The 27,911-nt window shown below is 42.2% G+C and overlaps 2 protein-coding genes across 3 annotated transcripts in view; one reads left to right on the top strand and one right to left on the bottom strand.

Annotated features, from left to right (window-relative positions):
• LOC118798509 overlaps window positions 1–778 on the bottom strand; it is a 52,993-nt gene extending 52,215 nt beyond the window's left edge. The window contains exon 1 of the mRNA XM_036557888.1: window positions 744–778. The gene's annotated coding sequence lies outside the window, so the exon portion shown is untranslated. The remainder of the gene's footprint in view (window positions 1–743) is intronic.
• ptpn23a (protein tyrosine phosphatase, non-receptor type 23, a) lies at window positions 79–26,185 on the top strand. 2 transcript variants are annotated; one of them, XM_036558182.1, is made up of 24 exons: window positions 79–319; window positions 6,345–6,419; window positions 7,106–7,233; window positions 8,864–8,940; window positions 9,091–9,140; window positions 11,017–11,148; window positions 11,252–11,332; window positions 12,252–12,383; window positions 12,698–12,745; window positions 14,677–14,792; window positions 14,889–14,968; window positions 16,736–16,850; window positions 16,974–17,039; window positions 17,159–17,304; window positions 17,419–17,724; window positions 18,281–18,435; window positions 18,599–18,750; window positions 18,853–19,032; window positions 19,200–21,969; window positions 22,061–22,245; window positions 22,399–22,503; window positions 22,598–22,736; window positions 22,840–22,953; window positions 24,065–26,185. In XM_036558182.1, exons 1-24 carry the CDS (start codon window positions 236–238, stop codon window positions 24,632–24,634), a joined length of 6,006 nt encoding a protein of 2,001 aa, XP_036414075.1. In that variant the 5' UTR covers window positions 79–235; the 3' UTR covers window positions 24,635–26,185. The 2 variants fall into 2 exon arrangements, with proteins under 2 accessions (XP_036414075.1, XP_036414074.1); XM_036558181.1 differs by having other exon boundaries at window positions 24,062–26,185.
• The last annotated feature ends 1,726 nt before the right edge of the window (window positions 26,186–27,911 follow it).

Genomic DNA, 27,911 nt, shown 5'->3' with positions numbered 1-27,911 from the left:
ATATATCCTGCCCTCTTTCCGCTCCTGTATCCTAATGACTACATTACCCATGAGGCATAATCGACTCCACGGCCGACGTCATGTCCGAAACACCAAGTAGTTTCCTATGGACATGACACAGTCGTTTAGATTACAACAAAAACACAGGATATCGGGATAAAACCGCACTTTACTCTGCTGTCCGACCTGCGTTTGATAACTCGTTGCCCATTCGGCCGGAGGAGAGCGGGCTGGGATGGAGGCGGTGCCGCGAATGCCGATGATTTGGCTGGATCTGAAGGAGGCAGGAGAGTTCGAGTTCAGCGCGGCGGTGAAGCAGGTGAGCAGCCGAGACGGAGGCACCAGAGCCGGGGAGAGCAGCCTCAACACTCCCCCTCATAAACCTACACCGTCACTGCGTGTGCTGGGGGGGTAAAAGCCGGCTGAGTCCAGCCTCCGAGCCCGAAGCGGCTGCTGTTACCGAGCTAACGCTAATGCTAACTAGCTTCCCAGCCTGTTAGATAACGTGATTAGCTCGTTAGTGCTAATCGTGGTTTTGTGGAGCAAAACTGTTTGGCCTGTTCAAAACATTTCAGCTCGCTAAATACCGTTGTCACCTCACCATAACCGAGATTTCCCCTGCCTGAGAAAAAGGCCATTAGGATTAATCAGTTTAATTAATTGGGAATCAGTCTCAGAACAACATCAGGACCTTTACACTGTGATATCAGCCCATCCGGAAAACACAGAGTACCAGTACTCACTACTGGATACTTCCAGAAGCTCTTTAATGGGGTCTAGGATGTTTTCAGGAGGGTTTCAGTGTTAACTGAGACATAGTAATACCTGAACAGCAGGTGTCTGCCCACTGAGGCTGGGGTTCCTGTCAGGGGCTGTGACGATGATCATATTTTCAAGCTCGATACGATTCAATATCAGGTCAAGATTGGATTTGCTGGTCGATATGTGTCAAAGATGTTTGTACACAGAGTGTTTAGTTCAACACTAAAACAGAAACATGATCAAGCAAACCCAAAAAATCAGGCCCAGTCATTTGTGTGGGTGTGGCCATAGCATAGACCCCCCCCCGCCACGCCCACTTTGCTGAAAAGTCAGTTTATGTGGTGTTATTGTAAATAATAATACAAAGACTTTCGAATATAAGCTCACACAGGACTGTCAGGATATTAGACACTAATTTTCTGCCGAGTGAGACCATGGCTGATATCCTGATATTGGTGCTGATACTTGATATGATGCATATCGCTGCTGTCAGGAGAAAAGCTTGTATCTCCAAAATGGTAACTTTACAGGAGAAGGAAAAAACATACTTTACTTTTAATGTAAGTCAATGGAACCAGACTTGTTTCTGAAGTAGTTTTGGGTCGTTTCTTTAAGTCCATTCAGCGTGAAATTTACAGACAATGTAAAAGGGAACAGGTATTTTCAAATTATGCCAAAAACTGAAAAACAACGAGGAAAAAGTACGAGGTTTTCTTCAGACAACAGCGATATATAAGCTTATATTCAAAAGTCTTTGTATTATTATTTTTAAAAAACACCACATAAAGTGACTGTTCATGGAAATGACATAACTAGAGAGGTCATGTCAGTATTGCTGGGTATCAGTATCGGGCTGATATCAGCATTAACCTTTTTAACTGCTTGGAACCACCACCGGTTCCAAAACACACTTCATCATATTCTTTACTTCATAACTTTCATATTTCATAAGCTACATTCTAAAGGTGGGGGTCGTATGAGAGCTGTGACCGTCTTCTTTCCAGTCAAATAGATGGGTGATGTAATTATAAATCCTTATAATAAAAGAAGCTGAACTCACAAACTTTTTTTCTACTGAAAGTCGACCCATTTTTCCACAAATCTGGGCTATAAACTATAAACAGATGGCGTCTCTTCAGTGATCTGCACTGTAAAAAATTATTTTTATAAAATAATACAAAGAGCGTCTAAGATTTTTGGCTTTCAGCAGTGATTTGTAAGCATATAGCAACATGTGTATGATCATAAAAACACATGTTCTGTTTATTTGAGGGGAGCTTTTACAAAAAAAAAAAAAAAATTACATTTATTTCATGCAGTTACTGGATAATTTGCCTTATGATTTGGACATGTAAATTCAGATGGACAAACCGAAATATACCCACGAGCATAAGAGGTTGAAGTCTAAGCTGATTCTAAGTAGTAAAGTGAATCTGACTTTTTCCACCTGCCGCCTTTGATTTTGCCTGATCTGTAGCTCATTCTCTCAGTAAATACACTGCAGAGCTGATTAGCATGTGGAGCCTCCAGATCAGGCAAAATCAGAGAGACAGGAAAGCGAATTTCATTTAACTGTGCAGACACAACATGAACATAAAGCTCAAGTGTATTTTGTTCTCTAATCGTATAGAATTCATGGAATAAATCTGCGTTTGTTCTGAGTTTATCTTGTTTTGTGTCAGCTAACTAACTCTCTCCACACACTGTGTTTTCTGGCTAAGAGAGACGAGATGAAGGTAGTCATGATGTGATTAGCCTAGCAGCGCTAGCTGAGGTAAAAACAGGCGCTTAGTATTTGAGTGTTTGTCTTAAAGACTTTAGACTGGCTGCCTTTCTGTGTGAAAATCAAGTCACTTCTGATCTGCTGTGGACTCTGTTGGTGTTTAATATAGTGCAGTACAGCATTAATGTACATAAGAATCTGTACTGGATTGCTAACTAGTTAGGCTAGCAACGTTCGCTATAAAGCTGCCTACAGTGAAATGTGTCAGTATCTCAGTTAAATATGCCAGAAATTGAGTGAAATGTGTCAGTAACTGAGGGAAATGTGTCAGTGTCTGAGTGAAATGTGTCAGTAACTGAGTGAAATGTGTCAGTAGTGTCAGTAACTGAGGGAAATGTGTCAGTATCTCAGTTAAATATGCCAGAAATTGAGTGAAATGTGTCAGTAACTGAGGGAAATGTGTCAGTGTCTGCATGAATATGCCAGTAACTGAGTGAAATGTGTCAGTAACTGAGTGAAATGTGTCAGTAGTGTCAGTAACTGAGTGAAATGTGTCAGTGATACTGCAGTGAAATGTGTCAGTAACTGAGTGAAATGTGTCAGTAACTGAGTGAAATGTGTCAGTAGTGTCAGTAACTGAGTGAAATGTGTCAGTAACTGAGTGAAATGTGTCAGTAACTGAGGAGATTGTGTCTGTAACTGCATGAAATGTGTCAGTAATTGAGTTACATATGCCGGTAGCTGAGTAAAATATACCAGTACGTCATTATCACAGCAAAATGTGTGTTGTTTTCTCAAGATCTTGAGTTATTTATGTCATTGTCATAACATAACGGGCGATTGTTTTATCTCAAGATCTTGAGACAACAGCATTCTTTGTGACGTGATAACGATATAAAGAAGTCAACATCTCGAGATTGTACATGATAACGGAGTAGAACTAAAACCGTGAATGCGTGGCCCTTTTCTGCCAGTAACTGAGTGAAATATTTCCGGTCACTGAGTAAAATATCTATTTGCAAACTGTTCTTGGAATTCAAGTCACTTGAAAATTCTGAATTACTCAAAAAACGTGCACTTACGTCACACACCAGCCAGGACACAGTCTGTTAATGAAAGAGGAGGTAAGGTTAGCTGGGCCAGATCATTACTCCACTCTTTATTTGGGAGTTTGTGTGGATCCTTTGCGTCAGCAAGGCTGATTTTATCTGTATATAGTTGCATGGCATCTCTGTGGAGTTGATTTAATATACACCACTTTCCTTTTATTTGATTAACTTTTAAGCACAAGTCTGTAAAACACAGTAAAACAGTGACCTCTTCAAGCTCTGGCGGTGAGAGTGTTTGCAGCATGTAAACAAAGAACAGACCCTGCCAAAATGACAGAACAACCACATAATCCAGCACGATGTGACCTCAATTCCCAGCCTTATAGAGTCTTAAAGTTCCATACACTGTTTCCATTGTTCATGTTTACAGTTTTTGGTATGTTAAACTAAGATTTGATAGCAGTGCTTCCCAGCTCCCTGTAATAAGTATGGCGGTAACTCACTTGATGGAGCTTAAGCTAATGATAGGACTCTGCCGGGAAACACTGAATTAGGCTTATCACTGTTTTTCTTACTAGAACCTTTTAGTATGAAGCAGAGCTTTTCCTGATGTCGCTATCTGAGGACTGGTTTTCCTAAGGCTCCTTCCTTCTATAGACAAAGCCATAAATACTTTCATGCCGTCTCCTCTGTGTAATCTAGACGTTAAACTGAGGTGATTCAGTTATCAGTTCATTGCATGGTTTAGTGGGTGTGCCAGAGCAGTGAAGTCACCCAACTGGGCTGGATTCCAGGATCAGAATTAGAGTTTTTCTCAGCTTAGGCCTTTATTTACAGATCTCTTAACTAGGCGATCCGGGAGTTACAGACAACAAAAGAGCCACAGAAGAGACGTCTTGTTAAAGGAGTGGCAAAGAAAGGAGGTTAAATGAGTTAAATGGTTTTATCATCAAATATAAACACCTGCAGTGATTATCTGATGTATGTTTAGTAGTGAATATGAAGCTGCGTAAGTCAGGAGTCACAACCCAAATGATAAGAAGAGACATTTTGTCCTATTAACAAAAATCCAACCACCTTGGGAACCACAACAATTTATGTCCATTTTATTGAAGTAACGTTTTAACATCTTGGCTGTAAATATGTTTCAGTATGTGCTGATGTACTAATATAATATAAAAAAATATAATATAAATGAAAACGCAGACTTACTTTGAGCTAAACCTTAAAGCAGAACAGCTATAGCTGATTTTCTTGCATCTCTGGCAGGAAACCTTTCCACCAAAGTAGAACAGTTTCTTGTAAAATGTCTCTCAACATTTGACTTTTTATGAGGCTGAAGTCGCTTCTCATTCACCAGCTTCTTCTTTGAATTTTCCCATTCCACTTTATAAGGTGCCTGAAGTGCCAGAATGTAACTGCTGTACCATTTAAGGTGGAACGGGCAAATTCGAACAAGAAGCTGGTGAATGAGACTTCAGCCTCGCAAGTTTTTAGTGTTTGTCAGTTTCTCAATGCAAATTAAACGTATCAGGAAACCATCTGACTGCTCATAAACGCGAATAAGTCAGTTCATCTCCAAATTATCGATGTTAAACGTTCTTTTTGCCATTTCGTTAGCTGCAAGCTAGGCGAGATTGTTGTCTGCGTTGCTTTGTAGTCAGCAGTCTCCACACCAACGTTCAGGGTCAATGGTTGATGAATCAGCAGTTCTACATTAACTCCAGAGTTTAAGACCATTTATTGTTAAACTGTGTTGAACGATCAGCAGAGCTTTATTTTACTGTAAAGGAGGATTATTTTATTTTTACCTATAATCTAATTCTGCTGTGGAGCCACAACAGGGCAGTAGAAGAGCCGCATGGGGGTCCGGAGCCACATGTTGCCGACCCGTGGTGTAGGGAATTTAGTTTAGAGGTGTGTTGTTAGTAGGGTTGCTTGGACGGAATCAGCCAAGATCCTGATTATGTAATTGTTACAAACACCTGATCCACAATCGGAGAGTTTATTACTTTGATTTCGGCTGATCTGTGCTGCAGTAAGTAACGTGAGGCAGGTAAATGCTGCAGCTACACATGTACCAAAACGTCATAGCATAACTATACGTTATACGTCATTATGTTGAATGTAGTATCCTCTTACTCTCAGTGTAGCTCTTTATTTGATTCCTGTTATTTATCTAGGCAACTGTTTTTTTATTTACGAATTTAAAACTTGCACTATATATGTTTTGGGGATTTGGGGACCTTTCTGGTGGAAATGAAGAACATTTTGTAGCGTGTGTTGTGCTTCGGTTCCCTTCCCCGAGCAGATGAATCTAGTGATTGAAAGAGAGCTCAGTCTCAACTTGGTGAAGGAGGATGTGAGTGCATTATCTACTGTTATCATCGCATCTTCATCACTATAATGATGATTTTGAGAACATTTGAGGTCTAAACATCAAGCTGGACCTTCTTTTTGTCTGTGCGAGTGACGTTAATTCGTGAAGACGTACGATGTGGTGTGAAAAACTCCCCACCCGACGCCTCTGACTTTTAAATTTCAAGCTTTACAGGGCGACTCACAGCAGCGCACGCTCACCGTATTTTAGCCTGTTTTTATTCTCCTCACTTAGATATGATACTTCTTTCAATATGAACAAGCAAATCTTACATAGTGTGGCTTTAAAATGTCAGTTTGGCTCATTGAAGATTTTTGCCGCTTTGGCTAATAGAGTGGCAACAACTTGCTGCAGTTTGTGCAGGTTTGAATCACAGAAGTGTCGACCTAATCCTACCTCTATTTGTTATTTCGTCCCTTTCCTTGCTCAGTTCATACTGAAGAACTATGGTGAGGACCCAGACAATTACAATGAGCAGCTGAAGAAGCTGGAGCAGTTGCGACAGGTGAGTGTTTGTGCATGTCATTAATATTAGACCAGTTGGTCCACCTCAGTCATAAAACAGCATTAAAGGGTTTACATTAGGATTGTGAGACATGGACAAAATGCTGTTATTGTGGTTGTATTACTTCACATTGCAATTGTGTATGTAAAAGGCATTAGTGAACCTCAATTAGACATAATTAATGACTGACCTGCATTGTTTAGAATAGGAGTGGCCAATATGGTAAAAATATAACATCATGATACTGCAGGACATTTTCTTTATGCATAATAAGCATCACAATATATATAAGATTTATTAGCTGAGATAAGTAATACAGTTACTTTTATTTAACGTTTCAGTCACTGTGCAGCACTAAATCTAATTAAACAGGGCTAATTAAGCTCTCTTTGTAAGGAAACATGCAGTTGGTCAGTTTAAGTACATCCTTGAAGTAGTGGTCATCTCCACAGTGTGCTCAGAAAAGCATATTGTGCCATAATTTATCATAATAACATGCTCACCATCTTTTCTTGCTTTACATGAATATCCTTATTCATTAAAACACCCAGAGTAACTTATCTGGAAGTGTGCTTGGTCTGGATGCTCACAGCACAAAACATTGTGATTGGTTAGAGGGCTCATTTGCATGTTGAAGCCATTGTGCGGCTCTATTAGGGATCCTTGTTTGTGGTTTTCTTCTACAGAGTGCCGTGAACGTGACAAGGGACTTCGAGGGCTGCAGTACGTTACGGAAATACTTCGGGCAGCTGCACTACCTGCAGAGCCGCGTGCCTCTGGGTACTGGGCAGGAAGCTGCTGTGCCTATTTCCTGGTGAGGATTCCTAACCTGTAGTGCTCTCTTCCCATTGCGGTGTAATTTGGCATGTTAAGTGAATGCAATACCCACATTTTACCCAGTGAAGGACAGTCATTGAATATTGATGACGGAGCTGTGCTTTAGGGGTGAGCAGCTGAGATTTTTCTTTGTTATCTTGAATGCACGAAAACAGGAAATTACACATGTACACAAACACTTTACGTTAGCCTGCCATTCAGCCTTTTTAGTCTCAACAGCTGTTCAAGTTCAAGAGGCTGTATTGTAATTTCAGCTATACACAAGTACACAGTGAAACAAAACAACCTTCCTCCAGGACCAACACAGGAACACAAGTGCAAGGCAATAGAATATACACAGTGCAGATAATACAGTACAATAAATATGAAAGACTTGCAATAAATGCAGTAGTTATATTTAAATACAGTGTCATGGACATAATCTGGAATTTTCAAGAAGTGAGGAGTGAAATGGTGTCATAATGTGTGTGTGTATGTGTGTGTGTGTGTGTGTGTGTGCGCGTGTGTGTGCGCGTGTGTGTGCGCGTGTGTGTGCGCGTGTGTGTGCGCGTGTGTGTGTGCGTGTGTGTGTGTGGGTGTCCGTCAGTTCAGCTGTGGGAGTTGAGGAATCAGTTTATATAATAGCTAGCCTACATATTAATGACTGCATTACCCAGAAGCAGAGGTGGGTAGTGTAGCCTAAAGCAATGCTCCAATAAACATACTGATATGTTTAGTGTATCAATGTCATATTGGTAAAATGATGACACAAATAAACGTACCCAGACAGTTTGGGTAGAAGTACAAAAGTATCAGGCCAAAAAAAACTACATAGGTACTCAGTAACGTAAATAACTGCAGTGAAATTGCTTAATACATCCAACACCTGTCAGAAGAAGACTGTACAGCTCTGTTCTTCTCTTTTTGGAATTATTTTGGTCTAAAATAAAGTGCTAAAGCTCCAAAGTCAGAGGTGTGAACAATCACAAAGCAGCACAGATGTTCTCACCTTTAAAACAGAATAAAATTAAACACAAAAAAGGAATGGCTAATATGTGAGTAAGAAGTCAATTCCTTTACTCACCAAAATACTTAGAAGTAAAAGCGTTATGAATTGAAAATACGCCGGAGAGCACAAATCCATCAGTGTTTTAGTTAAGCACATGCACTTGAGTGATGCTGTGTTTAAGTGGTGTTGGAAACTGGGAAATACAAGTGTTCCAACCTGTAAATTGCGCTTGAATGACCGACAAAGTTGTACTTACAACGGGTGAAAACAGGATACTAGGTGATGCATGAGTTTATGAGATGTAATGCGACGTACCTATGAATGAGTTTATGAGATGTAATGTTGGGCGTATCTATGAATGAGCACCTAAACTAAGTGATGTCGTATTTACTAGTTAACCATCTGGTATATAAAACCTACCGATGAGCACCTGAAAGCAGCAGAAATGTTACTAGTTACTGTCCACCTCTGCCCATAAGACATATTTTATTCCATGTTTGTCGTCCTTATTGACATCACACAGCTGTTTACCCAAAAATATAGAATATTACTGAACAGTTCCTGTTTATTTTTATTTATTTGTATAAATGTATATCTTTTCTGTTTCTTCTGTTGATAGGACTGAGATATTTTCAGGAAAGACGGTCACCCACGATGACATTAGCTACGAGCAGGCCTGCATCCTCTATAACCTGGGTGAGCAGTTTGACCCGAACAGCATTACAGCTGAACACAGGCAGCATTGTGATTGTGTAGATTTGCATCGTCATCAGGGAAATCCGCACAGTCTCTGAACACGGGTATTGTTGGCTTGTATCCTGATTCCAGTCATGTTTCCTTCTGCAGGAGCACTTCATTCAATGTTGGGAGCCATGGATAACAGGGTGTCTGAAGAGGCAAGTGCTTGCTTTTTCCTCTATTGGACCCATTTGGTTGTGTGCAGTATTTCCAAAATTCTTCTTCCTCACTGATGTATATTTAAATCACATATGCATATATGATTATATGAGAGTACCAAAAATCACAACCACTAACTTGGTACTGTATTTTTAATCACATATGCAGTGATGCTACAGAAAAATATGAACAGCTTTTTCAGTTTTAGCAGAGGACAGTAAAAGAGATGTTTAGCACTGAAGATTACTGATGTCATATTCAGTGGGGCACAACTCATTTTGTGTTTTACTAAATAATTTAAAAATATATTTGGCCGATCTACAACTCTGCTACAAGTGACAACGCACACTTTACAGCCTTTCCTGTTTATGAACAGTTTAGCTAAAAATGCCACAAATGCAGATGTGGTGTTCATTGTAACTGAGGGGCTAGTTCTAAAATTTTCTAGAAAAAGTTTTGCAGCTAACTCAGTTACTGTGAATTGAGTCAGCTGCAAATGCAGTTAATTCAGTTTTCTAACATAAATACATTAAAATATCTGCATCGAAATGCATATGATCAGTAAAAAGAGGCTGTGTGAAACGTGGAGAATGTATTTTTTACCACAACGTAGAGCAGCATATATCCACACAATAAAACCAGCATTTAAAGTATTTGAATCTCTGTGTAAAACTTTTTAAAATGAAAGGTTTTAAATGTATTTGGGGGATATGGAGTTCTCTCTTTGAGTGCTTTTATATGCACTTAATAATCTGACAACTGCAGAAAATCTGATTTTGTCAGTAATCCAATCAACGCGTTAATATGAACTAAGTAATCAGATAATGGGAAACTCCGGGGCTACATAAATCAGACAGTAATCAGATTTCTGCTTTACAACCAGCCAATAAACTCACAGAAGAAGACGTGACGTAAACGTAATGTAAAACTCAAACTACATACCTCATGTAGAAGATGAAGAATATTTAAATCCTTAATTTCGTCAAGCATATATTTGGTGTCAGCATCGCTCCAAAAGTGTTTTGCTGTGTCTCGCTTATTTCTGGTAGCGCCGTCTGTTTTCACACATGCAGACTGAGAAATGCAAAAGAAATCAGAGTAAGAGTTTACAGCACAGAGAAATCTGATTACTGAGCTCAAATCCAGCCTCTTTATCAGATTTCTTAATCGGATTTCTAGACCTCACTCTGATCTAAGAAATGGGCTGTTTACATGACCATTTAAATAATCAGATAACTGCAGAAATCTGATAATGATCAGATTATTGAGTGCATGTAAACACACTCATTGTTTTACTCAGTAAGTCTTAGTAACAGCATGTTTAAGTAACTCCCCTGTTTGGAGTCTGTACTTTAGCACCAGACACCAAGAGGGAGATTAAAATCATACAGGAGTGAGTAATTCCAGAGATCTATACAGCCCACAGATTATGAGGCAGCATTTTTAGTGTTTAAACCTTTATTATTTTTGAGCCTTAATTTAGGAGTAGGCATAATATTTTGTCACATTGTGATAAATTATTTTACACATGGTGAATATCATCTATACCATAAAAATACTGACCAGTGGCATGTTTGATTACAAAGAAAGTAGTAAATGTTGTATTCATAGCTTTTGATTGAATTTTTTTGTTTCAACTCATCAAACCTCAGAAAAATGAAATATCTCGATTATTATCATGTACTATGAAAATGGCATCGATATTGTGATATGATATTTTTGCCATATTGCTCAGTCCTACTTTAATGATTGGTTATTGATATTGTGTAGGTCAGTTATTATTTAATGTCAGGCATTAATTAACAGCATTATTATCTGCCTAAAAGTCTCATATCAGTGCACTGTTCCTCCTTCTAACTCTGGGTTTCTTTATAGGGAATGAAAGTGTCTTGCACACACTTCCAGTGCTCGGCCGGAGCGTTCTCCTACCTGCGCGATCACTTCAGCCACAACTACAGTGTGGACATGAGTCACCAGATCCTCAATCTCAACATCAATCTGATGCTGGTAGGCTTTATCGCACCAACAACTCACCACCAACACGTAATACATTAACCTCCAGTGACACCTGCTTTCAGCTGCAGCTCATTCAGGCTGTTCTGTATTTCAGGGTCAGGCCCAGGAGTGCCTCCTGGAGAAGTCGATGCTGGACAATAGAAAGAGTTTCCTCGTTGCGCGGATAAGCGCTCAGGTAAGTTAGTTTAAGGACCCTCATCATAAACTCAATTCTAAGGGATAGAGATTGGTTGGAAAATGGTGATGTAAAAATAAATTACACACTCTGTGTTTACATGCAATTATTTTTGCCAATCCGATTGAATATATTCAATATACAGTAGATTAGGACTGAGGTGTTTATAGTCACTCTGCTCAACAATCTGATGAAAATCTCTGTTTACATGCTCACTACAAGTAATCCGGATCAAAATGACGTGCATGCGTAGAGAACCACTTAGTGTAAACGTTACCATGACAACCAGCATCACGTGAGTCCAGTCAGAGTGAGATGAGCAGCAGTGAGCAGCGCTTGTGTTTTTAATTGCTTTAAAATGATGTCAGACTCAGTAAAACGTCCTTCACATGTCCTTATTAAAGAAGGCCGAGAGGAAGACGTCGTGTTCTGAGACACATAAGCTGGACGTCTGTCCCACCGCCGTCTTTTAAAGATCAGAGCATAAACTTCGTCTCCTCTGCAGACCAGTTTCTGCTCCGCCATGCTGAACAGTATAAACTTTCACTATGACGTGACGCACATGATCAGAACGGACATTTAAACTTTCCTATAGGGAATGTAATCAGATACAGGAGTTTACACGGATATTATTCTTCTATTTAACGGATTATTTACAGGATTACCCACCTCGATCAGTTGGATAGAAACTGTATTCTGAATGGCCTCAGTCACGCTAGACTATTCTGATTGACGTGTTTATATTCCAATTGAGCTATTAGTCTGATTATTAACAGATTATCAATGGAATCAATGTAAACATAGCTAATGTCACAAGAACATGTAGAAATTGTTGAATGTTCTATTGTGGATGCTCTTATATTGTGTCTCAGAGGGAGAACACTAATAATCACTGATATGTTTCCTTATTGTCCTTCAGGTAGTGGACTATTATAAGGAAGCTTGCCGCGCGCTGGAGAACTCCGACACTGCCTCTATGCTTGGAAAGATCCAGAAAGACTGGAAGAAGCTTGTACAGATGAAGATTTACTACTTTGCTGCTATTGCTCATGTAGGTCACTTTCTGTAGCCTAATTATTATGAACTTAGGGGAGTTTAGAGTTAAGTAGTATGTCTGATGTAGTATGAAGTATCAAGTAGTATGAAGAGATGAGAAACCTCCATATAGGGAATGGAACAGTGCCATTTATGGCCACTAGGGGTAACATAGCGCTTTGATTTCAGAATTAAAGGATTATATTTAAAGGATATTAATTTTAAAAATAAACATCAAATCTCTCTTCTTTCTTTTTAATAAGAGTAAAAATTCTAAACAAATGGAAATGCAGCTGTAGCGTCTCACTGGCCTCCTGTCTCTCTCCACAGCTGCACATGGGTAAGCAGGCAGAGGAACAGCAGAAGTATGGAGAAAGGGTGAGTGTCCTCCTTTCATCACTCACTTTCATCTTTCACTTATCCCACTGAACCACAGGCTTATTAGAGTTATTCAGTACCTACTATGTGATCCGTGAATACTATGAATTATTCAATATGCAGTGAGTTATTCAGTAACTACTCTGCAATATCCGTTAGCTACCATGTCATGTTCAGCAAATTATTCAGTATCTACTATAAATTATTCAGTATCTACTATGAAAGTTATGCAGTTATGAGAGTGAGGAATTAAAGTGTGGAGGATCAGTTTTGCAGATGTAGATTAAGAATAGTTGGGACTAAATTTCATTATCAGTGGTCATCCTTTGACTTTCAGGCTAGGCTTTGGCCTAATCTATGTCTAGTAAACCGGCCCAATATAGGTCAGTTTCCTGGACATGGAATAAGCTTAGACAGGGACTAAATTGCAATACCAGTTGTGATTCGCTATAAAAACCCATGTGTCAGGCTCCAGTCCTTGCGGGCCAAAACACTGCAGACTTCAGCACACTGTCCATTAAACACACCTGATTCAGCTCATCAGCTAATTAGCAAGGCCTTCATGAGTGTAAACGCTGATCTCCGCAGCACTTTGTCCCAGAAGATCACCAGTTTGACAAGCTTAATTTAAAATATCATTTGTAGTACACTCTTAAAAAAGATGGTTCTTCAAGAGTTCTTTATTAAAGAAAATGGTTCTATATAGATCTATGAACACTCGAAGAGCCCTTTGCATGATTAAAGGGTTATTTTGCATGATTAAAGGGTCTTTCAGATTGATGGAGAGTGTGTGTGTATATATATATATATACACAACCTTTTTGAAAGGGGTTCTTTATAGCACCAAAAAGGGTTCCTATTGGCATGATGTCAAGCCTGTAACAATAGACGAACCCTTTTTGGTGCTATATAGAACCCCTTTCAAAAAGGTTGTATATAAAACCATATAAACACACTCTCCATCAATCTGAAGAACCCTTTAACAATGCAAAAAATCCTTTGATCGTGCAAAGAGTTCTTTGAGCACTCGTGGTTCTATATAGCAAAATTTGAAGAAGTTGAAGAACCTTCTTTTTAAGTGTGTAGGGTTGGATGGGATGACGGTAATATGATGTTTAAAAATAATGATGGTATTTTAGACACGCTGAATTTCGGTTTACTGTCAATCTTCGTTTGCTCTCAAACATTTTTAGCGTCTAAATTTGTTTCAACAGAGCATTTCAGAATCAGGCCTGCACTGTGATGGGTGGCTCTGCCTGGGTCTGTAGCTGCTCACTAAGCTAACGTTAAGGTAGCATATCAGGCTACAGATCCAAACACCACAGAAATTTCATGTTTCTGTCCCTTTAACGGTTCTCGACTTCACTGTCTGAGATTTTAATCATTATTTTTAATCTAAGATTGTGTCGGTGCTTTAGTTTGGCAGACAGAGATGTTAGCATGCTAGCAAAGCTAACGCTAACCAGCTCCTTTCTCCTAGTTAGCAGCACTAACTTATTTGGTAATCATGTAAAGCAAGCTGCTTTTTTTCCGATGCTAAATGAAACGGAAAAAAGCGTTATAAATGACTTCTATCACCAGCAGCTCAGCTTTTATTTTTTATTTTATTTATTTATTTATTTTTATTTTAATCACAAATACCGTCATATACTGTATACCCTGGTGAAATGTCATAGAGGTATGAAAAAATAGGTATCGCTCAAGCCTGATTTGTAGTCTAAATTTAAGCTTAATCTAGCTTTGGGAATCCAGCCCTTAGAGTTTTAAGGGGTTAATAGGTGCTACTTTGACGTTGATGCCGACCTTAAATCCCTCACTGTTTAAAGATTAAAGTGCCGAGGTTTCAGTTTCCTAAAAAGTCCATTCCAAGTCATCCATTCCTCTGTTTTTAATGTTCTTTCTCTAAATCTGGTGTTTTGGTTCCTCCACAGCTTGCCTATCTTCAGAGCTCACTCGACAAACTCAACGAAGCTGTAAAGTTGGCGAAGGGGCAGCCAGACAGCGTACAGGAAGCCCTGCGGTTCACCATGGATGTTATCGGAGGAAAGTATGTAAACGCCTTATTGTAGGCTTTCCCTACATTATCATGCTGTTCTGTTAGCTGGAGTTTTTAGAATGATGTTGTTGCTGCTTCTCATTTCAGATTTAACTCTGCTAAGAAAGACAATGACTTCATTTACCACGAGTCTGTGCCGTCTCTGGAGACGCTGCCCTCAGTCAAAGGTATTTCGGGGTGTCATGTCTTTTCCTTCAAATCCACTCCGCGCCAAACAGCATAATTTCCATTAATGATGTTTATTTTGAATTTAACTGAGATTAGTAGGTAAGTAAATTCTGGTCCTCTTAAGAAATAATTTGCCCAAAATAAAATGATGGTACATGGTGATTCGTGATGATACATAATACTTGTTCCCTCATAATGTTCCCTCTTAAGCCCTATTCGGACAGGATTAGTTTTACATGTGGAGGTGGAGTAATGCAGTTATTACCAGTGTTTCTCTGTGATTTTAGTCCTGTCTGAATGTGCCATGTCAGTCATGTTTACTGACTGCACCCTCCCATATCAGTGACTCCCATATCAAGATTACAGCGCCTTCTACCAGCCATAAAACGAGCCGTAGAAGTAACCCCAGCCTGTATTAATCCTGTTTCTTAACATCCTGGCTCTTTTAGATCTAACAGCAGCATTCAATACTGTTAACCAAAATCATTTTTATATCTAGACTGTCATCTGTTGGCATTACTGGCCTTGCCCTTCAGTGGTTACAGTCATACCTTGCTGATAGGCATCAATACATTCCTCTGGGTTCCCATAAATCTGGTATTGCTCCTGTAGATTGAGGCGTACCCCAAGGATCTGTCCTTGGACCTCTCCTCTTTATCATTTACATCTCCCCACTCGGTCAGATCATCCGCAACCATGGTTTTAACTTCCACTGCTACGCTGATGACATTCAAATTTATATCAGCACTGCTTCCCTCTCTGCCTTCGCCCAGGCTTTCAGTTCTTGTATCACAGATTTAAAACTCTGGTTGCAAAACAATTACCTGAAACTAAATGCGGATAAAACTGAGGTTATATTAGTTGGAGCTAAAACTTCGCTTTCTCAAGTATTGAACTTTTCAGTCAACATTGATGGTGTTGCTGTTGAGCCAGCCCAATTTGTTAAGAATTTGTTAAGAGCTTAATGTGAGACTCAAAAGTGAGAGAGGAATCTTCTTGATTCCTCTCTCACTTTTGAGTCTCACATTAAGCTCGTCACCAAAACCACATTTTATCATCAGCGTAACATTGCACGCTTACGCCCTATGCTTAGTGATACCTAGTGATACATTGATTACTGTTAATCAGTTTTCTATGGTCTTCTGGCTAAACTAATCAGTTGTCTTCAGTACATCCAAAACTCAGCAGCCAGGGTTCTTACTACCACCAAGCGCACAGCTCATATTACTCCTGTTCCCTCGATAGTTGCATTGGCTTCCTATTAGTTCTAAGATTAAGTACAAAATCCTTCTTCTTACCTTCAAGGCTCTACGTAGTCTGGGTCCGACATACCTTTCTGTTCTCATTTCATTATATTGTCCGTTTCGTGCTCTCCAATCTTCTAATTCTGGACTCCTCACAGTTCCCTCAACCAGACTTTCTACTTTGGGTGGCAGATCTTTCAGCGCTGCTGCTCCTGAACTCTGGAATTCTCTACCCTCTACTCTTTGTAATTGCTCATCTTTGCCTTCAAACCTCTGCTAAAAACTCTTTTTCTTTTCTTTACTCCTCTTTTTTTTTTTTGACACTATGTAAAGCATCCTTGGGTTTGTGAAAGGCGCTATATAAGCTGTATTTATTATTATTATTATTATTATTATTATTAAGACAGTCATTTACTATTAGCAACATTAATGTTTTCTGGAAAAAATGTATTTTAGTTGAGTCTTCCACTACATGCAGAGAGTTCCTGATTGTACTAATGCACCTTCTCCATTTTGATCCAGGTGCCCCGCTAGTCAAAGCCTTACCTGTGAACCCAACAGACCCCAGTGTGACTGGACCAGACATTTTCTCTAAGCTGGTGCCCATGGCTGCTCACGAGGCCTCTTCTCTCTACAGGTTAGGTTTAATGATGGTCAAAGATATTCAGAAGACTCTTTAGTGAGACCATTACACCTGTCAAGTATTTCACCCATACATAACTCCTCTGTAAATGACATTAACACCTCTTAACATCTGCAGTGAAGAAAAGGCCAAGCTGCTAAGGGACGTCATGGCAAAAATAGACAGCAAGAATGAGACTTTAGAGTGAGTACCAAACATCTGAGCGCAGTGTGTTGAGGGTTTACTTTTGTTTGTTTTTAAATAACGGTAGTAATTTATTATTATTAAAAAGTTAACACCTCCATTATCACGTCTTCCCTCAGGCAATTCATGGACTCCCTAAATCTGGACCCAAACTCTGTGGACAACATGGACATGTACAACAACATACCTTCAGTGCTGATGGAGAAGTGCGCAGCTCTTAGCGTGAGGCCAGACACAGTGAAGAGTCTCATACAGTCCATGCAGGGTAGGTGCACGGGACTAGTGCAAAAAATATAGATATGTGTCCCCAATACAAACTCACAGATTCTGTCTCATTTCACAACAAATGAACATGCTTGTCCTCCTCTCCACTCCTCAGTGCTGTCCGGCGTGTTTACGGATGTGGAAGCCTCACTAAAGGAGATTCGGTCAGTGCTGGATGAGGACGAGGCAGGTGACCGGAAGCTGGAGGAGGCAGCAGGAAAGCAGGCAGTTCCAGCCCAGCCTGCTGCCCTGGCTGAGCTCCGCAGGGACCTGGAGAAGTACATGGAGGCCCACGAGAAAGCAAGCTTCACCAACACAGAGCTTCACCGCGCCATGAATCTGCACATCAGCAACCTGCGACTGCTGGGAGGGCCTCTGGACACTCTGAGAGAGGCTCTGCCCAAACCACAACTCAGTGAAGGTGCGTGTTTGTAGGAGTATTTCACCCAAAAATGACATCAGATGGAAGCTAGTAAGGTCCAGTTTGCACAGTATCATTAATCCTTGAACCTCTTAAAATCCCAGGATTATTACATACTAACGCTTATTATTCAGTAACTATGGGGACTTCAATTCAAACTGGCCAAGCTATTCTTAGATCATAGAAGTATGTAATAAAACTTTGGGCCTGCTGGCGGGCCCTGGCCATTCAAGGGGTTAAACTCTAAGGACCCAATAAGACAATAGTAAACCTAGATTAGAAGAGGTTAATGCCAGTCTTGCTACTAGACGCCTTAATGTTTGCTGGCAGCCTAACCTTTACGGAAGGTCAACATTTACCAGTCTGTATGAAGCAGACGTTATTTCGTAATGGCAATCAATGTTACAAGACAAAACTCCGGGAATTTGGGACTAGTTTAATGCTAATTCACCTGCATTGTTTTAATGTAATTTTAACAATTTTGGCTAAAATAATTGAAGATAATCAGCAGTCATAGCAACCTTGAATGTCACTGAACAAAAACCCACTTTTCCAGATGAAGTGGCAGGTCTCCAGTGCATGAAAAGGATTTTGAGTAAAGTGCAGGAGATGAAAGACCAGCGCAGCTCTCTCGAGAAGCAACTAAGGGAGCTCATTCAGCAGGACGACATAACTTCTGTTCTGGTTACCACCGAGCGGGCTGATATGAAGGTACAGAGCTATCTCCATGCACAGATTGAACTGACTTTTGGGTGACATTTTAGTGTGGTGGATGAATCACCACTGAAAATCATTTCATTTTTCCAATATACAATAGCAGATAGTTATATGTTCTGGTTTTGTTTTATTGTAATCCTTGGTTCTCCTTTATCAGAGGTTATTTGAGGAACAGCTGAAGAAGTATGAACAAGTAAAGGTATACATTGATCAGAATCTAGCTGCACAGGAGAACATCCTAAAGGCGCTGACAGAGGCAAACGTCCAGTATGCCACAGTACGCAAGGGCCTCACTGAGACAGAACAAAAGTAAGAGTTAAAGTAGTAAACAAACTTTGGAGAAATACAGATATTTTGTGCATTATGTCAAATTCTAGCATTACACTCATTTGGTTCATCTTCACTTTGCAGATGGAATAGCACGGTCCAAATGCTTGTTGCCTCTTATGAGGCTTATGAAGACCTGATGAAGAAATCTCAGGAGGGAAAAGAGTTTTATGAAGACTTGGAGGGCAAAGCATCTCGCCTTCTAGAGAGGGCTAAAACAGTCTGCAAGACCAGAGAAGAGGAGAGACAAGCCATAATAGAAAAGTAAGAAGCAACACGGCATGCCTGAATGAGTCTTTCTCATTATCTCATCCAGCTACTATTTTGTCTAAAGCTAAGTATTAAAGCAACAGTTGCTAACAATATGTATAAGTAACAGTGCACTCAGTAATCTTCATTGTTTCTATCTTCTTACCAATGTCTTTTAACAGAGAACTTCAGAAAAAGCCTCCTCAAAGGCCCACAGCCCCAAAGCCTGTTCCGAAAAAAGTCCCGGAAATGGATTCTTCCAACCTGGAAGACCCTGAAATAGCCAAATTAAATGCTGCCATCCTAGCCTTAGGTGGAGACTTGCCAGAAGAGCTTCGTAGCTTGCCTCCTGAGCTTGCTCTTCCATCAGCTGGTCTCCCTGTGATGCCTGAGGCTTTTCATCCAGGGGCCACACCTGGCTCCACGCTACATTGGCCTGGGGCAAGTTACGGACCACCCAGATTTCCTCCCAACCTACCCTCTCCTGAACTTCTTGCACGAATTTCCCGTTATACACTTCCCCCAACCCAGGGTTTCAACCACAGTCTGCCGCCAGGACCGTTGCCACAGCAACAGCAGGTTCCACAAATGCCGAATCCTCAGGTCTCCCAGCAGCATCCTTCAGTGCCTGGGTACTGTCCTCCATCTTTACAGACCCAGCCTGCTGCACCTGGGGCACCCACTCCCATTCGACCTTCCACCACAACTGTGGACAGTGTGCAAACACCCATTCCCAGCTACACTCCAGCATCAGGACAACCAGTTATGCCTACACCCACCCCTGGCCACCCTGTGCCCACTCCTGCTGTGTATACACCTCCCCCTCAGATTGCACCTCAGCCTCAGTACATGCAGCAGCCTGGTGTTCCCGTGAACCAACCACCTCAGGCAGTACAAGCCCCTCAACCACAGTCACAGCCTCAGCAACCTTTTCCCCAAGTCCGTGGTCAGAGCCAGCCGCAGACATTTTTTCAGCCTGTACCGCCCCAACAACAAATTCCTAGGCCTCAGCCACAATACCCACACCCCATGACTCAACCAAGACAGCCTGGACCAACAAACCTTCAGCAACATCCATTCCATATTCACCCTACACCAACTCTTCTGCAGCAACCTCAGCAGGCATACCCACCTGCTTCATTTGTTCCTGGCAGCCAACCTGTCAATGCCCACATTAATACCATTGCTCAGACCCAGCTGCCCCATCATACTTTACATCCACAAATGCCCCCATCCTCCCAGCAGATGCCTCCAGTTTCTATGCCACATTTAGCACATGTGAAACAACAAATCCCCCCTTCTTCCCAGCCCTATATGCCCCCTATCAATCAGCAAACACATCCTGTTCCCCCTCCACAAGTGCCCCTTTCCTCACAGCAGGTACCCCCTGCAGCCCACATGCAAATGCCTCTACCATCCCAGCCACAAAGTCATGCACCGCCCCAGCCACAAATGCTGCCGCCATCCACGCAAATGTCCCCTCCATCTCGCCAACAAATGCCTGCAGCTTCCCAACCAGTGTTGCACCCATCTCATCCACAGATGCCTGCTGTTGCACAACCGTTACCACACCCCTCTCATCCACCACTTTCCACTGTTTCCCAGCAGTTACCACACCCCTCACGTCCACCAGTGCCTGCGGTTTCTCAGCCATTACCACATTCCACTCATCCACCAATGCCTGCTGTTTCCCAAGCATTACCACATCCCTCTCATCCTCAGATGCACCCTGGTTACCAGCCACAATTTCCTGCAAATACGCCAAGGGTTCCTGTCCCTGTCCAGCCTCAGTTACCTCCTGTCTCTCTGTCACCACAGCTGCCAGCGCCCACCAAGCCTCTCCCTCCCCAACACCACCTCCACTCACAAGCACCTACAGGACCATGTCCCCCGGTGCCCCAGCACCCTATCTGCTTGCCCCAGCAACCTCTTCCCCCTCACTCCACACCTCTAGGTTATCCAGGTGGTGTCCCTATAGCTCCCCACCAGTCTGCAGTTCCTCAACAGTCCCAGGCTCTTCCTCCACAGCTTCCACCAGGGGCACCAACCTCTTATGCTGGACCACATGGTGGAACCATTCCTCCTGGATCCATGCAGCATCCTGGACCAGTTGTACCAGCTGGACCCCAGTCTCTTCCTCAGGGTATGATCCCTCCCTCTTCAGTTGCACCAGGGGCTCCTCAAAGCAACATCCTGCCTTCACCTGCACCATCGCCTTCTCCATCTCCAGGACCTTCCTCATTGGGTATGGTGCCTCAAAGACCCTCTCCTGCTCTCACACCTGTTGGAGGTGCACCAATACCCCAGACTGCCACAACACCCTTGCCCTCCTCTGGCCCCTTGCCATCATCGGACTCCCTGTTTCAGCGCCAGAATTCCAGTACAGATGATCTCCTCTCTTCAAGTCCTGAGAGCCAGCATGGAGGTAGCAAAGACACTGCCAACGTCTTATTACCCACCAAGGCTGACCCTCAGGATGAACAGCATCGGAAGAAAGCTGAGGGAGTGAAACTTATTCAAGGTGACCCATACCAGGCACCAGAGAGAGTCTCTCAGCTTTGTGCAGAGCTTGAAAGGTTTAGATCGACCGTGCAATCTCTGGAGCGTCCCTCAGGAGAGGGAGGTTTATCAGAACTTGATGCTCGGTGGAAGGAGTTGCAGGATCAGCAAGAGAAGGATTCTCGTCAACTCTCCATTGCTATAGCACGTTGCTACACCATGAAAAACCGTCATCAGGATGTAATGCCTTATGACCGCAATCGTGTTGTTCTGCGCTCAGGCAAAGATGACTACATCAATGCCAGCTTTATAGAGGATCTTTCGCCGTACTGTCCACGCCTTATTGCTACACAGGCTCCCCTTACTGGAACTGCTGCTGATTTTTGGCTCATGGTCTATGAACAGAAAGTGTCATTGATTGTAATGCTTGTGTCGGAGCAAGAACTTGAAAAGGTAAGGCCCACAGACCAAAAGTAAATCTTTTAAGGAGAGTTTCCTTTCTGTTCCACCTTAAATCTTTTTTTTTCTCTCATTTTTCTCATAGCAAAAAGTCCTGCGCTACTTTCCATCTGAAAGAGGACAGCAGGTTGCCCAGGGTCCAATTACACTCACTTTGACTACCCAGAAGAACACACCCACCCATGTGGAGCGCATGATTGGACTCCAGTACCGAGACCAGAGTCTGAAACGAACGGTCATCCATCTGCAGTTCACCTCCTGGCCTGAATTGTGAGCAATCAAACTGAACATGCAAATTATTAATTGTCACTACCTCTTCTTGATGAAAAGCTTTTTATGAAGAAGTGGTACATATACCAGTTTGTACCCTTCATAGTTTATTCTAATATTGCAGTCTATCTAATATTTTTTTTCCCCAAACAGGGGCCTGCCAGAAAGTAAAAGTAACCTCATACACTTCATTCAGGAAGTTCATGGACATTATCTCCTTCAGCGTCCATTACACATGCCTGTGGTAGTGCATTGCAGGTGTGCTTTTTCAGCTTACACTTTTTGACTTGTGAAACTCATCATGGCACACGTAGAGACAAAAAGATTTATCTCTTGTCTTTGTCACTGTCAGCTCTGGTGTTGGCCGGACAGGTGCCTTCTGCTTGTTGTATGCTGCACTACAGGAGCTGGAAGCTGGGAATGGCATACCAGATTTATCCCAGCTAGTGAGAAAAATGAGGCAACAAAGAAAGAATATGCTACAGGAGAAGGTATGTGCATGCTTGAGAATCAGGCATTTTTTTCATGCACAAAGTATGCTTAGTATTGGGCTAAGGATAAGCTACAGATACGGTCTTGCTATGTTTCATACAGCTCCACCTTAAGTTCTGCTACGAGGCGGTGCTGAAACATGCGGAGCAGGTCCTTCAGCGCCGTGGCATCATTACCTCTCCCAGCCAAAAGACTACAAACAACACGGTAGTGAAGGTGGGTCATTTGAAACGCTTTCATGTTTTCTGAACCCAGTCCTACATCGCTGTGGTGTTGCCCTTGCTCTAATGTGCAGATTCCCAGCTCTGGGCTTTGAGTACCTGCACATTTTAGTGTTTCTCCACTCTTACATGCCCACTTTATCTTAGAAAGTTCTTGCTAAATAGTGGGACCAAGTAGGGAAGAGGAGGGAAAACACTAAAATGTGCAGAGCGGGAGGGATCCCTGGGACCAGGGTTGGGAACCTGTGCCCCAGTGCACCAGGTTCAGCTCAGAAGCTAATTATCAAGCCCTCCATCAACTATGAGCTAACCAAGGCCCTATTTACACCTAGCATTAACCTGTTCTGGGTAATCTGATCATAAGTGGGACAACGCTAAGTATAGGTGTGGAGACACAGTGATCCCTTAAACTACCTTTAGAGGTGACCAGGGACTTGTTTGACCACATAAAATTTGTAGTGTAAATGCAATGGCGTCCCTACCAACAGCAAAGGGCCATCTAATCAACTGTGTTATCACAGCAGAGCATTGTGTAGCTTCATTCTGCTCTGTGTTTGTAAGTTGCTTTAGCAGTCCATGCAGTCTAGACATTTGTAACAGCAGATACGTGTACATGAGCAAGATCTTGAAGCACATGATTTTTTGACAACAAACATTGAGAGATTGATGTAGTAAATTTGCATGGTACCTTTCCCCCAGTCACGAAATCAAATCCGATCACTGGAGGCACACTGAGACGCACAGAAGTGCCAGGTGTAAATGACTACATGTCTCCCTGTCCACTTATGATTAGATCACTTGAGACAAATATAAATATGAAAGCCATAAAAAATACTTTCAGGTGCTCTGTATTTTATACTGGTAAACACTGGCTTACATGATCTATCAGTGGTTCCTTGTCCTGGAGTACCGCTACTTTGCACATTTCAGTGTTTTCCTTGCACTAACACACCCACATCAACTCAGGAAAAGCTTGTGAATTAGCTGATTAGTTGGATCCGGTGTGTCAGAACTGGGAAAAACACCCAGTATATGCAGGGCAGGGGTTCTACAGGACTGAGAAGCACTGATCTAACAAACAAACCCTTGATGTGTCTGTTTAGCAGTACCCACGGCAGGAGGCTCAGGATATTGTTCTTGGAGGTGATATGCCCATCAGCTCCATTCAGGCGACCATTGCTAAGCTCAGTATCCGACCCCCTAGCACTGAGTCTGAGCAGGAGCACAGCCAGGACCTGTTGACATCTGTTGCTGCAGCGGAATCTGAGCCTTCAGTAGTACCAATGCAGCCTGTTCAGGATCCTTCGTCCACTGAAGCTGTTCCTGCCTCACTGAGTCCGCCCCTCTCCTGCTCGTCTTCTCCGGGCAAGACGCGCTCCCCTTCGCCTCCCGACCGTCATGGCAACGGGTTTGAGGGATCCGTGCAGGCCTCCCCGGTCTCCAATCATCACCATCCTCCACCTGAAGCAGCAGCTCCTCCAGCATCATCATCTCTGGACCTCCTGGCCTCGCTGACGCCTGAAGCCTTCACATTGGACACTGCCTACCGTGGCAAACAGCGCATCAGCAAACAAAGCTTCCTCCAGCCCCAGGAAGGGCAGGGTCTTCAGGGCCCCCCACAAGGAGATGACCCACTCAGCACTCTGGATCCCCTCTGGACACTCAACAAGACCTAAAACGTAGAAAACGCTTCCATTGGTCCTTTCAGGAACTCTCTGACCTTCTGGCTTAGTGTCGTACATTCAGGGCTAGTTACCTGGTCATGGATTATGCTTTGTTCGCAATGCCAGTGTTCCAGTGGTCTGAGGAACTGGTCCTCACGGTTTTGGAGGCCAACAGCTATCACGTTTAGTGTTTTCCTGCTCGTCATCTAATTGTTATGGCCTTCATTGGTTGAATCAGCAGTTTGCGCGGAAATTTCCGTGCTGTAACCCTTAACTGTTACGGTGTTACGGCTGCTCTGAACCCCTTTCCCAATCTAGTCCCTGTGCCTCTGGGACCACGTCACTGTGCGTCTCTCTCTGTCTGCGTCTGTCCGTATGTCTGTTAATGAGTCTGTTTAGTCTGCACTTCTCCAGCACTGCCCTTCTTGTTCCTGGCTACATTAGTGTCCTTGCATGCCCTCTTCATTCAGAAACTGTCCAGTGATCCCTCAAACTGCACATCAGGTGTGTCACTGTATTAACAAAAAATACAAAATACAAAGAATCAACAGCTGGATTCACTTTCTTTTGAGAGAAGGACACTGGTTTAGAGATTGATCGCCAGTCTTTAGATGCAGATTAAACTTGATCCTAGTATTAAAGTCTTTTTTGAATCCCAGTTTAACTCAAAGTGTAATTTAATGCAACTTAAGTGTAGTCTTTAATCTGTGTTTGAACAACAGGCCTAGTGTGCTCTAACACAGGATTACTGTTTGCCATGTAGCTTGTCTACTTCACCTGTGTACGAGCTACAGCATTCTGCAACCGAAAGGAATATGAATGCGAAAAAACAAATGCTAACTTGATTTGCAACACCCAAAAAGTCGATGCCTACCAGTTAGCATGCTGACACCTACCAGTCAATGGCTACCAGTTAGCATGCTAAGATGACACCTGCCAGGTAGCATGCTAAACTGACACCTACCGGTCAATGGCTACCAGTTAGCATGCTAAGATGACACCTGCCAGGTAGCACGCTAAGCTGACACCTTCCGGTCGATGGCTACAAGGTAGCACGCTAAGCTGACACTTACCAGTCGGTGGCTACAAGGTAGCATGCTAAGCTGACACCTACTGGTCGATGGCTACAAGGTAGCATGCTAAGCTGACACCCACCAGTCGGTGGCTACCAGTTGGCATGCTAAGCTGACACCCACCAGTCGATGGCTACCAGTTAGCATGCTAAGCTGACACCCACCAGTCAGTGGCTACCAGGTAGCATGCTAAGCTGACACCCACCAGTCAGTGGCTACCAGTTAGCATGCTAAGCTGACACCTACCGGTAGCCATTCATTATTGAAACACTATCATTTCTGGGTAGAGTTTTCTTTTATTTTATGTCGAAAAGTCAAAGCTGGCAACAAAAGCGCGGACTTGATATGCTGGGCACTCAATTTACTTATAACACTTAACGTTTCCGAATCAGCGCTTCAGAATCCTTTACGTTCTAATGAGTTGATTCTTTATGCCTTTCAGTAAACATTGTAAATATATCTTAATTAAAATCAGCATCCTTGAAACACTGAACTGTGTTGCCTTTGAATTGAGAGATTTGAGAAGTTACCTGGAAGGAGGAACAGCAGGACGGTCACATACCACAGGAACATGGTACAAGTGGTATTCCAGTCTAAGGCCCAATCCCATTTCTTCTTTTTAGCCCTACCCCTTGTTTTCGAGTGTCACCCTAACCGCTTGGAACTGAGTTACACAGGGTAATGGTTGAAATTGTCCCAATGAAATGACACCCTCACATTGCTTCATTAACAGCTACCAGCGCTGCTCTGTAGGCGACCCTGCCAGTCTGCAGTGACAGCAGAGGAGGGTAAAGTTCAGCTCCTCACTGCTGGGCTTTAGTTACATTTAGGGTATCATATGCCTTCAAAGAGGGGGGCAATTATTTATTATCACCCACTGTTACTTCATTGGTGATACAAAGCTGAAGTCAGATATTCACCAGCTTCTTGTTCGAATTTTCCTGTTCCACCTTAAATGTGTAGCAGTTACATTCTGGCGCTTCAGGCGTCTGAACTGCTGGCCTATTTAAGGTGGAACGGGAAAGTTAGCTGGCTAGCTATCGAGACGTTAGCATGCTGTTAGCAATTTTTTTATGCTTGTGTTCTCTGACTACAGTTCCCAGCTTGCATTAGGCAAATACATCATACAGTCCACTAATGTAAAGACTAATAAATACCACTGTGATATTCAGCTTCTTAGCCGTAATGTTAGCTGTTAGCCAGTTAAAACACACGTCAAACACTGCCATCAGGTTTTCACCCCAGAGTTTTAAAAGTTCCTTCCACCTTCAAGACGCATCATCAGAAGGGGGTTTTTCTAGTCTTTAAACCAGAAAATCTCTCTCTCTCTGCTGTAGGCGAGCAGGTGGGTTTACAACAGGTGTAGCGATTGTTACACTTACCATTGTGGTTGTAGTGCAGCTCCTTGGGACCACCGGTGGTTCCAAAACGCACTTCGTCATATTCTTCACTTCATAACTTTCATATTTCATAAGCTTCATTCACAAGGTGGGGGTTGTATGAGTCTTCTTTCCAGTCAAATAGATTGGTGATGTAGTTTTAAACCCTTATAATAAAAGAAGCTGAACTCACAATTTTTTTTTTCTACTGAAAGTCGACCCATTTTTCCACAAATCTGAGCTATAAACTAAACAGATGGCGTCTCTTCAGTGATCTGCTCTGTAAACATTATTATTATAAAATAATACAAAGAGCGTCAAAGATTTTTGGCTTTCAGCAGTAAATTGTAAGCATATAGCAACATGTGTATCATAAAACACATGTTCTGTTAATTTGAGGAGAGCTTTTAGAAAATAAATAAAAATCTACATTTATTTCATGCAGTTACTAAATAATTTGCCTCATAATTTGGTCGTGTAAATTCAGATGGAAAAATCATAATATACCCTGGAGAATAAGAGGTTAAAGACCAACAATCACCATTACATCATTTAATTACCTACAAACACCGGGCTGACCATCAGTGAATGTCCGAGCATTTCAGTACTCACGCAAGACTTTGCATGGAGTATCGTACGTGACCATCGCTACACCTGTTGTAAACATGGCTGCTTGCCTCTTTAGCAGTGCTCAACTGGTGAAGTCAGTTTGTTACAAATGCTGCAAGACTTTTATCATAAAAAAATTAATTAAAAAAAATAATAATAAAACAACTGCAGGGAAATTTCTAATTTCATTTTCAGAATCAAGAGCATTCGGGCCAATAACCAGGTATC

This window comes from Colossoma macropomum, unplaced genomic scaffold (assembly GCF_904425465.1).
Source record: "Colossoma macropomum unplaced genomic scaffold, Colossoma_macropomum, whole genome shotgun sequence".
Classification (NCBI taxonomy): domain Eukaryota; kingdom Metazoa; phylum Chordata; class Actinopteri; order Characiformes; family Serrasalmidae; genus Colossoma; species Colossoma macropomum.
This window is presented reverse-complemented; position numbering and strand designations above follow the sequence as displayed.